The 14,685-nt window shown below is 43.1% G+C and overlaps 2 protein-coding genes across 5 annotated transcripts in view; both read right to left on the bottom strand.

The window, feature by feature from the left end:
• The window catches only part of ETFDH (electron transfer flavoprotein dehydrogenase), a 23,127-nt gene extending 22,300 nt beyond the window's left edge, over positions 1 to 827 (bottom strand). The window contains exon 1 of the mRNA XM_019521709.1: positions 708 to 827. Coding sequence (XP_019377254.1) covers positions 708 to 738 — 31 coding nt within the window. The 5' untranslated portion in view covers positions 739 to 827. The remainder of the gene's footprint in view (positions 1 to 707) is intronic.
• Positions 828 to 5,849: 5,022 nt separating this feature from the next.
• RXFP1 (relaxin/insulin like family peptide receptor 1) overlaps positions 5,850 to 14,685 on the bottom strand; it is a 135,861-nt gene continuing 127,025 nt past the window's right edge. For all 4 annotated transcript variants that reach the window (XM_019521705.1, XM_019521704.1, XM_019521707.1 and 1 more), the window contains 3 exons: positions 10,428 to 10,838; positions 9,342 to 9,560; positions 5,850 to 6,752 (listed from right to left, as the gene is read on the bottom strand). In XM_019521705.1, coding sequence (XP_019377250.1) covers positions 6,445 to 6,752; positions 9,342 to 9,560; positions 10,428 to 10,838 — 938 coding nt within the window. In that variant the 3' untranslated portion in view covers positions 5,850 to 6,444. The remainder of the gene's footprint in view (positions 6,753 to 9,341; positions 9,561 to 10,427; positions 10,839 to 14,685) is intronic.

The raw sequence follows: 14,685 nt of genomic DNA, 5'->3' as shown, positions 1-14,685 counted from the left end.
GACTTGATGATCTGCTCAGGTCCCTTCCGACCCTACTAACTATGAAACTATGACACGCAGCAGCATTATCCAGTTACATAACCAAAATGCATTAGCTTGAGTCCCCACATCCCCGGACCTTCCAGAACAGTCACCACTGCTGGGGGGAGGGGGAAGGGGGGCAGAGAGGGGCCCTGTGGAGCCCAGGGGTGGGACCTGGGTGCACCCACTGCTCTGGCAACAACAACTCCCCTGTTCGTGCCTTGCTTTCAGGCACAGATTGAGGGAGAAAACTAAAACAGGTTTCCTGTTCGCACTCCCCTACAGTTCAAGGGATCAGGTGACAGGTCCACGACCTCCAAGTCCCTGCCTGACCAACGTCAAACTGCCAAACAAATGGTGCTGGGCGTGCCAATGAGACAGCGTCCGCAAAACACAGGACAGAGTGCCCACAACAGCCTTGGCACCTGCGTTGTGGGACTTTTTATTTTTGCTTTTTCAAAGATATATATTTCTATATAGATACATGCAAAGGGGGGGGGGTGCGTGTGTATACACCCCTATACTTTTCCTGCCCGCTGCCCTGAGCGCCTGCCGGGCTCCAGCTCTGTTCCCTGCGCTACGTCACCTCCCACCCCTCCCGCGCGGCGGTGACCTTTGCCCCACTTATGTGTGTGACTGGAGGGGAAGGGAGCTCCGGCACCCCGCCCCCCGTGGCCCGCCGTTACCTTGGCCGGAGGCCTGGCGCACCGGGGACATGGTGGCCGGATCCCCTGCACCCTCGGCTCGCGGGCGGGACCGACTGCTCCACTGCCACGGCCGCCAACACCCGCCCCCACTGCGCCTGCGCGCTGCGACCCCGGCTGGGACCGCTCAACCGCGCTCGCCAGAGGTGCGAGGCACCCCTGGAAAGAACTACGCCTCCCGGCATGCCCCGCAGCTGCCTCCCCCCCGCCGGCGCATTGCTCATGAGCCGCTTCCAAGCGAAGGGGCGAAAGGAAATGCGAGGAAGAGGAAGGGGAGGGGAGTAGGAAGTAATGTCATGTGCTCCTGGACGGGGGGGGTACTTCCGACCGCTGCACTTGTCAAGGGAACCGCGGCACACAGCGCGGCAGAAAACAACGTCTCCCAACAGGCCGCGCGGCCGCGATCCGTAGCTTAGGGATGGCGCGCGCGACCTGGTGGGAGTCGCGGCGCATGCCGGGAAAATAGGGGACCACTGTGAGGGGAGGGGGAGCGGGAGGGAGCGGCGCGCGGCGGGAAAGCGGCGGCTGGGGCGGGGTGGCCATGGCCGAGGCGGCGCCGCCCGGGGTATCCACTGGCGGCGAGCGGGTAGTGCGGCCCCGGGGGCGGCCGTCAGACCCGCAGGAGCTGTTGGAGCAGGTGGAGATGCAGATCGATGACGTAAGTCCCACCCCGAAGCCGCGGCGGTCTCCAGCACACCCCCTTCCCCCGAACCCCGGGCTGAGGAGAGGCGCTGAGGCCCGGCCCTCCTGCCGCAGGCCGCCTGCTCGCTCACCAAGCTGCTGGAGGCTACGTCGGCGGTGTCGGCCCAGGTGGATGAGCTGGCCACCAAGTGCTCCGAAAACGCGCGGTTCCTGAAGACGTGGCGGGACCTGCTGAAGGAGGGCTACGACTCCCTGAAACCCAGCGGCTGAGCGCACCCGCAGGAGGGGAGCTGGGACAGGAACCGGGTCCCCCCCTGCTGCCTGGGCTGGGCTGAGGACTGCGGCATTAGCAGCCCCCAGCCCGGCTGCTGGGGGCGCTGGGAGGGGGGACTTGGTAGGCGTGAGGCCAGCTCCGCACCCTGTTGAGCAACCAAGCAGCAGCCGCGGACCTGTCTTTTGAAGCTTTTCTCCTGGTGGCTCGGCTCAGCTGTCCTCTCCTGAAGGGAAGAAGCTTGGCTGCGTGCACGTTGCTTCTCCAGAGAAAGGTCTGGCGCGTATAATATTTTCACTGACCCTGCGTGATCTCTGCAGGTAGCACCACTCACTTAGGCCGAGCAACCGCGACTTCTTAAAACTAGTCTTTCTTTTTTGCAGCTCTGCTGGCCTAGGAAGTGCATACAATGTTGACTACTACCAGCTCCCTGGACTGGTGGTCCTCTCGTGTTTACATGTGATGCATACAGAGCTAGGTTACCGTTTGGCCAAACTTGGAATTCCCTGTTTGGGGGCAGGGTGATCTCTTTTAGACAATCCTCTCTGCTTTGTTGGTCCTCTCAGGAATGTATGCAAGCCTTTAGCTGATAAGATGAGTCTTTTCTAGCTCCTGTTTAAATCAATAGAGACTTGGCCTGGTTTCTGCCCATACTTATCTTTGCAACACCGTTCTTGTATCCCTATTTACCAGGGGGATAGTGCAGGCCTAACCAAGTCTAGAAGTTGCGCACTCCTTCAAGCTGTGACATTCTTCAAATCTGACAGTTGTCTTAGGTATTTTTTGCTATCTCCTTCTGTATACCTGCATTTTTTTTTTATGGATCACTTATAGCAACTTTTTTCTAAACCAATATTTTTATAAATTTTGATTACTAAAATGTATTTAAAGTGCCTTATGGATCCTATATTATCCTGTGTTTATAGGTTTGACTGTTTTGCATAGTAATAGGTGGGATAACTGTTCAAAGGATTATTTAAAGCTTCACTTTGGGAAAGGCCTGTGAATTTCTCTATTCTGCAGTGCCTTTGTTGAGGTAAAGTACTGAATTGGAATTCAGCCTTGCCTCAGACAGGTAGTAGTCTCTCTTAATCTGGCATGCTGCTGTAAGCAGGATTTTTGGTCTAAGAAATCATGCCCTGATCTGTGAGGAAAAAGCTTAATGTCATAGCTGCTGTACCCAGAAGCATACGGGGAAAAAAAACTCCAGAAATTAGGGGAGAAGCTATAGAAAGACCACGTGCTGTGACTAAGTAACCAGTGACATTTCATTTTTCAAAGGATTTTTAGTTTTTGAAAAAGTTGTAACCTTTTGTCTAAAGAATAAAGTGTTTAAAACAAACCTTAAACAACTATTTTTGCTGGTCTCTTTCCTAATCCCAGACTGAAAAGGAAGCTATTGAGGGTAAACGCAATTCTTTTTCCTTAATTGTTTTTCTAATTGTTTGATCTTGAACTGGACTGTAGTATTAATCTTAAACTCTATAAAATTAGTAGACATAATATTAGTAGTAAATGAGGACAAAAATGTTCTGGTTGTTCACATCAAACATCTATTAATTTGTTTGCTATAAATACCCAGTGCTTTGTAGGCTTCAGCCAGTATAGACTGTCTGTCAAAACATTATGCAGTTTTAAGGGAAGTTAATGGTTTTGGCACTCTAAGTTGTTTAATTTCTACCCCCACTCCCAATAATTTAAAGAAGTACTGACTTCTTCTTTTAATAATTTAAAAGAGCTGTTTAGCTGTCCCACTTCTGCGTGGCTAAGGGGCTGCACTGTGCCATTTGGGAGAGGAAGTTGGAGGAGGGAGAGGGGAGCCCAGTGGTGGCAGCAGGAGCATGGGGGAGAGCTTGAAATCTATGAGAGTAACACCTAGGTAAGAACTTTGACCTTAAGTTAGCTCCTTGCAGGCCACCAGTTGAATAGGCCTGGCCTTGGGAGTGAAAAAAGTCTATGCATTTCTCCAAACTTCACTTAAACAATGCTTGTTTAAAATGCAACTGTGGCATTGTTGGCCCCCAAACTGGCTGTTGAGAGCTTTGAAAGTGAGGGGAGTTAGCTGGCCTGAAATCAGCTACATACTGTGGTGCTGGGTACTTAAGAATTGCTTACAGGGCTGTCTAGGTGAGCAGCTGACTAACTCCTGTAGATTTTTCTTTTTTTCAAAGCTTGTCCCAGTAGTTTTCTTATGGCTGATTCTCCTACACTGCTTCTGGCAGCTAATTGAGGAACACTTCATTACATAATAGATCTTTATGCTGAATGATGTTACAAGTTAACCAATCTCTATATAACTGACAACAGGCAAGAGATTGAACCTAGCACAATGCTCTTACTCTTTAAACATGTAGGTGGAAAATACCGAAAAGCAAAAGGGTAGTTGTATTGGCTATCTTTTTTTTTTTTTTTTTTTTTAAAGGAAATTGCTCACTTTGATCAACAAGTAATGCTTTCTTCCAAATAAAACAACATGTACAGTAATGGAAACTTAAACTGTTTTGTATTTTATTTGAGATACTCCCAAGATTCTGTAAACAGTGAAGCGTGAATTGCACACTTTTTATTCTACATCTTACTTTTGTAATAAGTGCAAAAGTTTTAAAAACACATTCTCACCTTTTTAAATAAGTTTCAATTTTTTTGTTGCAAAAATGCATTTCTGCCCTTCTGTCCAATCAACTCACATGGCTAAAATGAGTTAGTCCCCTGAGCCAGCAGTCTCCGTTGTATGGAACTTGAAAAGTGCCTCTTATCATGAGTAGAAGAAAAAGCCTGCTTGTATCAGTTGGGATCTCATAAAAATGTGAGCTCATCTTTGAACCTTTTGTGAATGTTCAGAGAGAGGACTCATTTTCGTCTGTGTCCAGTGCTCTGTAAATAACCTATCTGTAAAACTTCAGGAAAATACTGCAAAAGAAACATTGTTGGGAGCTGCCTGACTCTGAATTAATTTCTACATTCATGAAAATAGAGGACTGAATCCAGAAAGAGACCTAAACATTGCAATACCCACCTCTTAAGTGCCCTTTTCCCCACTAAAATACAAACCTCCAATTTAGGCACCTAGGCACTCTGCATTGCACAGATTTACAGTGTGTCTATGTGGCACAAGGCAGTGCTATGCAGAGGTGATCTTTGTTAGTTCTACAGGTGGAAGCAGTGTGGGCTTATTAGTCTATGTGCAATGCTGGCTGTGCAATGCTGCTGCAGCCATATGCTGCTTTCTGGTTAGGGAGCTAATGTGCTTCAAGTACTCCTCTGCAGTGGTGCTCTGTAATGTATCTATGTACCTATATGGCCCTAAAATCCAGGATTAAAATAAATTGGGGAAGTACTGAGGGGAGTTAAGTTAGCCATGGGGGAAAGGAGTGGGAACATCTTCTGTCAAAAAACAAGCACTCGAGCCTGGTCTATCCAGCTGTGAATTCTCTCCTGGAGTTGGATCCCTAAGCTAACTCAGTCTTATTATGAGAGATCCTTCCTTTTTATGGTCAATAGACCAGCAATAAATGAACTCAGATTGGGAGTAGAGTCTTAAATCCAGGTATCTGGCATGAGTTTCCTAGCAGTAGGCTGTTCAGTATTCTGGGCAGAGTCATAGTTTTTGCTCAGTAGAGACAAGAAAAGCAAGAGATTGACTAGTGATTAGGGCATTTACCAGTGATGTGGGAAAGTGTTTACAATTTCCTGCTTCAGTGTTTATTCTATGTGAAACAACTGTTTCACCAAGAGAAATTAAGAAACTTTCTAGAATACCCATTAGACTAGTATGTTTGGCAATTTCCAGATGCAAGGGGCCAAGCTTCAAGTTCCTGCTCCAGATCAGGCAGAATGGGAGAAACAAAGCCACCCACATTTGAAGAAAGTGCTCTCACCATTGGGATTCTGAATGGATTGGATGCATGCCCAAAAGTCTTGTGCTTGCCTGTCTTTTTACAGGACTCACTTTGGTTGGTGTAATTGAGGTTGCCCCTGTTTCTTCGGCTTTGTTGGTACAGGAGGCATGGAATGCCTAGTTTGAGTTCCCAATGGTATCTGCCCATAAGCTGGGACACTGAGCAGCTCTGGCATCAAAACTATGTTAGTTTTGTGTAAGACCACCTGTTGGATCGCACCTATTTACAAAGCTAGGGAGGACCCGAGCCAAATTTTTAAGGGTGCTTAAATGTTGGAGTTAATTTCCCAAAGTGACAGTAAGGCATCTCCCAAAGGCTCGATGTAACAATATTACATTTTAGAATTCTGAAAGGTATATGTGACACTAAGTTTTAATCTCTTGCCTTCTGCTCCTGCCAAAAGTAAAAACTAACTCCTTGTAGAACCTCATTAATATAAATGTATTTTCCCTATGGCTATTACTCCCTACATCTCTTCAAAAATGTTTGTAACCTAAATAGAGCCGGTCAGGATTTTTAATTTAATTTTGTTTTGTAAAAAAGAATAAAAAGATTATAATTAACAGCATTTGAAAATATTTAAATAAAACATCTCATTAGCCTAAATTCAAGATATCTTTAGGTTATTGATTCACAAGTTGTTCTTATTTTTTAGATTGCATTTTCATCCTGATTCAGGATTGAAAATTTTCCAAATCTCAAAAATTCTCATGACAGGAAAATTGTTTTTGCAACCAGCCCTGTTAGCCCACAAGCTTTTGTCTTCTTTTTTTTCAGTTTGACTTTTGGGCTGTCACTAGTGTGAACCAATATTTTATAACTTCCCTCTGTTTTCCTCACTGCTATAAAACAATAGATCCACATCTGTGAAGCTGACTGCAAATTTCACTGTAAATATTCAAAATATTTATGTGCATGAATTCAGTCTGGTTGATAGTGTTGATTGTGAAACTGATGTTTCAGAGCAGTCTGTATAAAGAACAGGCTTTGTTAAGTTGGGTGTGATTTCTTGCATTGGCCACATCTCAACCCAGATGAATGATGGACCATATGTCTTCTGACCGCTCTTGCTTCCTATGGATCTTCTTTGTTTGTAATTATGCCAAACCTGGTGTATCATTTCTTTGAAAGGTCTTGTGGTCAGAGTGTAGAGGAGAGGATTCAAAGCACTGTTTATCGGCAGTATAAAAATCACCACCCAGGAAGTTATAGTACCTTTAGGGGAAAGAGAAAGGAAAATGTAATAGGGAAAAGCACTTGTACCCATTAACAGTTCTAACACTACACCCATGCATCACACTCTGTTAACCTCACTTGTTAGGTCTGTAAGCACTTTGCATTCTTCCTTTCACACCACCAGCTTTCTCTAGTTCCCTGAAACTTGGTCCAATATTCACCCTGCAAGGGCTTCACCTTTACCCAGTCCTCCCCCAGAGTACCTCTGTGCACCACTGAGTTCCCCCTCACCCCCATTTCTCATCTCTTCGTTTATATCAGAGTCCACTGATTTTTCTCCCCTGCCAGCAATGCTGTGTTTGCTACCATTCTCTAGCTCACTGGAAGGGTTGTCTGTGCACCTTTTCTCCCATGCCAAGGTCTCCCAAGCTCTCCTACCAATAGTGTTCTTTGTTTCAATCCTCCATTCACTCCATAGCAGTAACTGTGATGTGCTTATCCTCTGTTTTCTTCATGATCCCTCCATCCTAACAACCAGAGTCCCATGTTTCTCACATTTCCTCCCTCTTATACCAAGCAAAAGGCTTTATGTAGTCCCACTCATCCCTTATATCTTTTTGTGAGGGCTCTGTGATTGCACCAGGACCCCTGTTTTCTCTCTTTACTAGGAACCATGTGCATGGCCTCATTCTCTCTTCCCTGTTATTTCTTTGGCAGCTAAGTCATTCAGGGCATCAATATGTTTAACTGCTGCAGGGTTCAGTAAGCAAGCAGCCCATGAAGACTGGATATAACCTACAGCAGTTCAGCAAGTCAGCAGCATTCTCCAGTTGGGGCAGCATGGAATCTCTGAGGTCCTACTGACTGCCTTTTTCTATCTGTTTCTTTTGCAGCATCTGCTGATCACCAGGGGGTATAGAGATTTGTGGCCCATGGCAGGGGCTACATCTGGGTTGCAAGCAGCAGCCTGTGGTGGCAGAAGGTTGCCAACCACTATTTTACTGGTTGATGAGCAAAGAGGACATGGGTATATTCAGCCTGGAGAAGCACAGGCTCAGGGTGACTTGGTGGCAGCCTATAAGTACATACAGGGTGTGCATCAGGATCTGGGGGAACGTTTGTTTACCAGAGCACCTCAAGTGATGGCAAGGTCCAACAGTCACAAACTCCTGCAACACCTTCAAGAGCAAATTGGATGCTTATCTTGCTGGGATCCTATAACCCCAGCTGACTTCCTGCCCTTTGGGCGGGGGGCTAGACTCTATGATCTTCCGAGGTCCCTTCCAGGCCTAATGTCTGTGAAATCTATGAAATATTGGGTTGGAAGCTGTTAATGAGTGTCCTAAATGACTTTCTTGATTTATGGACAATTTTAACATTGCATGAGTCTCTGGAAGTACTATGTGGATGTCAGGGCTTCCATTTGTCCCCTAAGCCTTCCCCCTTCAGGTTTTCTGAATTTTCCATCAACTCAGCAGTTCTAGCCATTAACACCTTCAACATTGGCCTTAATACTGTAAGCCTTTTGGAAATTTGGCTAAGCAACTGTGTTTTTTTCACAGTGGCCCTGACAAACAGATAAATGTTATTCTTTTTTTTAGAGATGAGTTCACTGAGAACTGAAGTGGGAAAGATTACCCAGCACTTAGAACTAGGATTTTCTCTCTTGGTTTCCTGACTCAGCTTTGTATTTATTCCTTCAGGCTGTGCTGTTTCTACTTGTCATAACATTTTATCTTAAAATTTCATCTCCCTAAATGGGATGAGATTTGGTACCTCTTAAAATGCATTTTCACCCTGAATAAGCAGTTCCTAGCGGTAATTGATATATTGCACGTGGGAAATACTTTCAGGTCAAACTGGCTTCCAGACATTTGCCATTTACATTTACAGCTTTTTTAATGCCAGAGCTAGCTGTAGGTAATTGAAGAATATACTTTTGGTGAGTTCCCTAGACTGAGTTTTCCTCAAACTTTATTGTGACTTATCTTGGAGCCTACGATTGCAGGGGCATCCTTTAATCTAAAGTGATTTTTGTGAAGTAGTATGTGATCCCTTTGTAAAGAACTTAAATCAAGTTCTACCCTGTACTGGTATAACAAATGGAAGAAAAAACTTCTAAAATTAAATGTTTAACTTTGTGTGCTCCTTCTTGTAAGTATTTAACATGTAGGGAAAACAGATCAAATATTGTTCTATGTAACAAGAACATTATGTTGATGCATTGGTGTCAGAATTTCAAAATGAGCATTGCAGGAGTGATGACATTAATATATTAATTCAAGAGAGGTATTTGTATTGTCTATGATTGGATTCAGACATCAGAACCAGTAGGAGCCATAGGATCAGAACTACCAGCTCGAACTAAACCCTTATTTCAAATACATTTTGTTCATTATACGTGGGGAGATTGCTTTTAAGCTTTTGCTATTCTGGCTGAGCAAAACAGACATGTAGAGAGAGGGTTTAACTTAAAGATATAGCTAGGAATTTTGGCACCCAGGGCAGGGATGCTCATGGGGAAAGGTGTGTATGTTTTACTTGTTTCCATTATTTGATAGTTTTTAAGCAAGCCATTTGATTGTGTTTTTAGTTAGAAAGGAAGCAGAAAGAAAACAAAGAACATACCTGGTATTTCCACTTGAAGTAAAGAAAGCAACTTCAATATAAAAATGGGTATCCAGCACAGTGCATTAGTAAATACAATGAAGAAAAAGCGTTTTGCAAGGGTCATCTCTTTTTTAATATGATTCCGGATTTCAGTTGCTGTGATAGCTGTTTGGTGAACACTATAGAACATACTTCCATAGGAAAACACAATGATGATAAAAGCTGCCAAGTTTACACCTATTTAAAAGTTAAGGCATGTTAGTGATTTGATAGTATATGACTTGTTAGCAAGTTGGGGAATTTATAGAGCAGGTAGTAAAGGAGAATCTATACCCAAATTACTATTACAAGGAGATTTCAGATGCATTCTGTACTGAAGATTCTGCCTATGTATCTAGGGCATTGAAATTAATGACCCCACTCAAAGAGAGGTTGTTGTGTTAGTCTGAAGTCAGGGTAGATAGATTGGAGCAACCCCATGCTGGCGGCTGAACCCCCTGGGCCCCCTGCCAGCTGGGGCTGCTCCATACCAGCTCAGTGTGCTGTGGTCCTGGGTGCATGTTCAAACAGCACACCTGGGAGCAATAAACAGAGGAATAAGTACCGGAGTTTATTGCTTTCAATTAATTGCATGTGTAGATGCGCCCCCCACCTTGGGTAAAGATGTTTTAAATCTTGGTCTCAGTATTGCTTTATTTTTCTGACAGTTAATCAGTTTAGGTACTTACATGGCTCTTCATCTCAATAGTATCAGGGCATCTTGCCAATCACTAATGATTTTAGGCTCATAACATCCTGCTGAGATCAGTGCCTGCATTCTGCACAGGGATAACTGTACCTTCACTATTTAAAAATAAGCACCTCAAGGTCTTCATGAATTTCACAATGGGTCGAATTTAAAATATGAACAATATATGGTGTAAAATTCAGTTTTGGGGTACAGATTTTAGTACTTTGGTGCATCAAATGTCATTTTCTATATAGATCTGAGCAGCCAGATATGGAATTGGACAGGCTACTGATGCTTTTATATTTGTTTGAAAACTGGGTTTGCTACATAATCTCATCCATGTAGATATGAAGGAAGAAATGTAATATACTTACCTAAGAAAATAACAACAGAATAGATCTGGCTTCCTGTACTTTCTGCCTGTTCTGAATGAAGCGGGAAACAGACGCCATTGGTGCCATAGTAGTTTCTGAAAAATTCCTTATTGCTCAGTGGAATAAAAGCAACCACAAACCCAATAATCCAGATGAGAATCAAGATGGAGATTGCCCTGCACTTTCCTGGCTTCAAGCACCTAAAAGGGTAAACTATGCAGATGTATTTTTCCAAAGTCAGGTAAGTCAAAAGTAAAACTGAGACCTCTGTGGACAGAATAGCCAGTGATCCCACCAACTGGCAATGGGTACTATCCATCCACAATTGAGCATGCTTGTTGTATTCTCCACGGAATTTAAGATCAAAGGCTCCAATCACAAACAAATATATCCCCATCAGACAATCAGCACCTGTAGAGGAAGAATTTAACAGTATAATTTACATGCACAAAAATGGAAAAAAGTCATATTATATGTATATCTTAATCTTCCGTTATACTATATTCACTCTGTATGTATATGTTCATATACAATCAGTATTGCAAATGGAAGCCTATTGATGACTATAGCTAAGATTGTACAAGGAGTTTCAATCCTAATATCCTGGCTTTGGTGACTGCCTGAAATTTTCATTATTTGGACCAATATTTTACTTTCCATGCTTGTTTTCTATCCAAAGGTTTTTTAGTCCTTTGTTTTTTTTAAGTTAAAGTAAAAACACTTTAGTTGTTTATGAGCTCAAGTGGAAAGTATGTAATTGGCATACATACTTCATTAAAACCCACTCTTTTAACTTTTATTTGAACAGTTGTAGTCACAAAATAACTAAATTATTTAAATTTGGTGTGGAAATCACAAAGTAGAAGTGTGTCTACTGGCATATAATAATTTCATTTTGACTTGAGCAAGATAACTATAAAAATCATGTGGAATGAGGCACAGTACAATTCACACAGAGGTTTTTGGCTGTAATTGAAAAATACCCCATGACAGATGTGTGCCCATCTACTTAGCTCAACAGTGAACTACATGGTATTGACAGGTTTCTTGTACATTCTTGAAAATTTGTAGAAGAGAACTGTGTAAGTGACCTAAAAGACATCTAATTTCTGTTGCATATCTTCTAGAACAGTGATGCTCAAACTTTTTCCTTGGAAGGCCTGATGGGCAGTGCCAGGCTGGTGCCCAGTGCTCAAGGCAAGCACAGCAGTACCCCATCCAGCCATGCCAAGGGGTGTGACGGCCAGAACCAAAGAAATTAATAAGTAATAAATATGTGCTTCTTGGAGGCATTTGGAATTTTTGTCTAATATAAAGCTTGTAAGTTTGTAACCCGCAAATGTAACTTGCCTGTCATAAGTTTAACCAAAATGACAAAACTAGCTGTTTGTGGAACTGACTGAACCTCAAAGACAAAGCTATAGCTGTAAGATTAGCTGACCTAACGGCTTTTGCTCCGAGTTCAGCCTTGATGATAAAAACTGGATTCAACCACCTGGCATACCCAGCATATTCCAGGAAAGCATGTATCAAGAAAGCATAGAGAAATCTAAAGGGGTTGGATTTGGGCAGAGTAATGTTAATTTCAAACCTGAAGATGCTGCATTGTAATTTGCTTGTTGGATAAACCCAAGTTTGGGTAGTAACCTTTTATGATAATTTTTAACACCTTTTAATCCCATAGGGTAACAGCTATAGGGCAAGATTGTGAGTGGCTCTAAAGCCGACAGATTAGCATAAGACTAGGTACAAAAAGCTCATGCATCAAGTGACCAGCAGGAAAGACGGAACAGAATGGTAATTGCTTTTGCAAGCCTGGACCCGAACTCCTGGTGTGAGTGAGGATTGGATCCTGATCAAGGGACCTTCCCCGGTAATACTTCTGACAGTGTCGATTGGGGACACCTAACTTCGCTGGAATCACTTGGTGCGCACCTGGCATTGAGGGACTATTGATAAGTTGCCAACCCATGTCTGGCTGTTTATTGTTTTAAACAGCCCAGTGGCTGATACCTTCGCAGTGCTCAGTTGGCCTGCGACAGATTGATCTATCTATCTGTTATTATCTGTTGTTATTATTTATTATTATCTCTTTAATACTGCATTATTTGCTTATCGTATTTATCTTTCTGTTAACTGTTGTATGTGTGTGTAAGCTATAATAAATTTGCCTTTGCTTCACTCCCAACTCTGCCTCCTTGATCCCAAACCAAACAGCTCAGTGGCTGATACAGTTGTAGCATCCAGTCAGCCTGCAACTAAATTGATAAACTCACAGTGCCCAGCTGGCCTGTGACAAAGGGGTCTGGCCTGGCCTGGCCCTGAATCTGCTGCTCAGGGGAAAGGGGGCATGGCCCAACTCTGATTCTGCCACACAGGGGGAAGGGGAAAGTGGGTGGAGAAATCTGGTATCAGGGAAGGGTGGCTGTATTAATGGGCTCTGTTCCCTGTGACAAATTTTCCTACTTGTGGGGAGCACTGAGGGCCACATGCAATGGCTCTGCAGGCAGCATTTGGGCCATAGGCCAGAGCTTGAGCACCCCTGTTCTAGGGTATATATTCTAACCTCCCATGTTCAAAAATCATGAGTGTATAACAAGGCCCCTAAAAAAATGCCATTGGCTAAAAATTCACGTGTTGACATTTTTTTTTTAAAAAAAGGCATGTTCCTTTGTTTTGCTGTGGACTTTTGAGTGTTCAGGGTGCATTTGATACACATTTTCAGGCTTTGCTTCACAGCCACAGGGACTTATAAATTAATTAACTTTGAAATAACATGCAAAATTCTCAAGCAATGTGTCTTTTTTCAGCAATAGGTGCTTTAAGGTTAGTGTTAAATATCATAAAATGGTGATGAAATTGTATGAGATGTTGACACTGCAAAGCAGGGAGAGAAAATTTCTCTGCTGTGAACCTCTCAAGCCATGTTTACACTCCCTTTTTGCATATCTGGAACTACTGAGAAAGAAACCCTGCTTATTCACTACTAGCGTATTCGGGTGTGGGAACTGGGCAGAGTAGACAGCTCAGAGGGATCCTGAGTGCATGTTCACATGCTTAAGATCCCTCTTGTGTCTGGACCGTCTGCTGTGTGCTATGCTTAAGAGTAGGAGTTTTGGGTCTGGGTTTTCACCCACTGGTAGGCCCATGGCTCAGCAGGAAGGCAGTAGAGAAATAGGCATGAGATAAGGTACTTTGATGTGTGTATCCAAACCAGCTATTCCAACACTTTGACAACTCAGACAGCTTCAAAAGTCCTGAACGATGGACGTTGCAATCCTATTTTACACATTAGTAGCAATGACGTTCTAATGCTATTACTGTAATCTCATGAAATGCTGAATTTAAGATTAACCCCTTTGTATTTAAATCAAACACACATGCAGGGTGTTTGAAGTTATATTTATCCTATTACAAAATAGTTTGTCTTAAAAAAACAACAATCCACAATCACTGTGATGGCCAGAACCAAAGAAATTAATATGCAATAAATATGTGCTTCTTGGAGGCATTTGGAACTTTTGTCTAATATGAAGCTTGTATTTTTGTAACCCGCAGATGAAACTTGTAACTGTTTGTGGAACTGACTAGGCCTCAAAGACAAAGCTATAGCTGTGAAATTAGCTGACCTAATAGTTCTTTCTTGCTCAGAATTTAGCCTTGATGATGATAAAAACTGGATTTAACTGCCTAGCTTATCCAGTACATTTCAAGAAAGGACATCTCAAAAAAGCATAGTCAGAGAGTTCTGAAGGGGCTGGATTTAGGCAGGGTAATGTTAATTTCAAACCTGAAGATGCTGTGTTGCAATTTGCTTATTGGATAAACCCAAGCTTGGGCAGTAACTTATTATAATGATTTCTAACACCTTTTAACCCCATAGGATAACAACTATAAAGTAATATTATGAATGGCTATATAACTAAAAATTAGCATAATTAGGATATAAAAGAACATGCACGTCAAAAAAACCCTTGGGAAGGACGGAACAGAAGGGTCATTGCTGTCCCATTCCCCTGTGGATCTCTCTTACTCCCAGTGAGAGTGAGGACCAGATCCTGACTGAGGGGCTTCCACCGGTTCTCCTTGGGGCAGCCCAGTTCAGAGATGTCTGACTTCGCTGATTGAACCTGATGTGCATCTTCTAACCAAGGGACTATTGAGAAGTTCCTAACCAAGTGGGAACTCTTTGCTAATTTCTTTATCTGTTTTATTATCACTGTCAATTTGAATCTATATTGTTATGTTGTCTTTCATC

This window comes from Gavialis gangeticus, unplaced genomic scaffold, assembly GCF_001723915.1.
Source record: "Gavialis gangeticus isolate Ggan-Ray unplaced genomic scaffold, GavGan_comp1, whole genome shotgun sequence".
Classification (NCBI taxonomy): Eukaryota; Metazoa; Chordata; order Crocodylia; family Gavialidae; genus Gavialis; species Gavialis gangeticus.
This window is presented reverse-complemented; position numbering and strand designations above follow the sequence as displayed.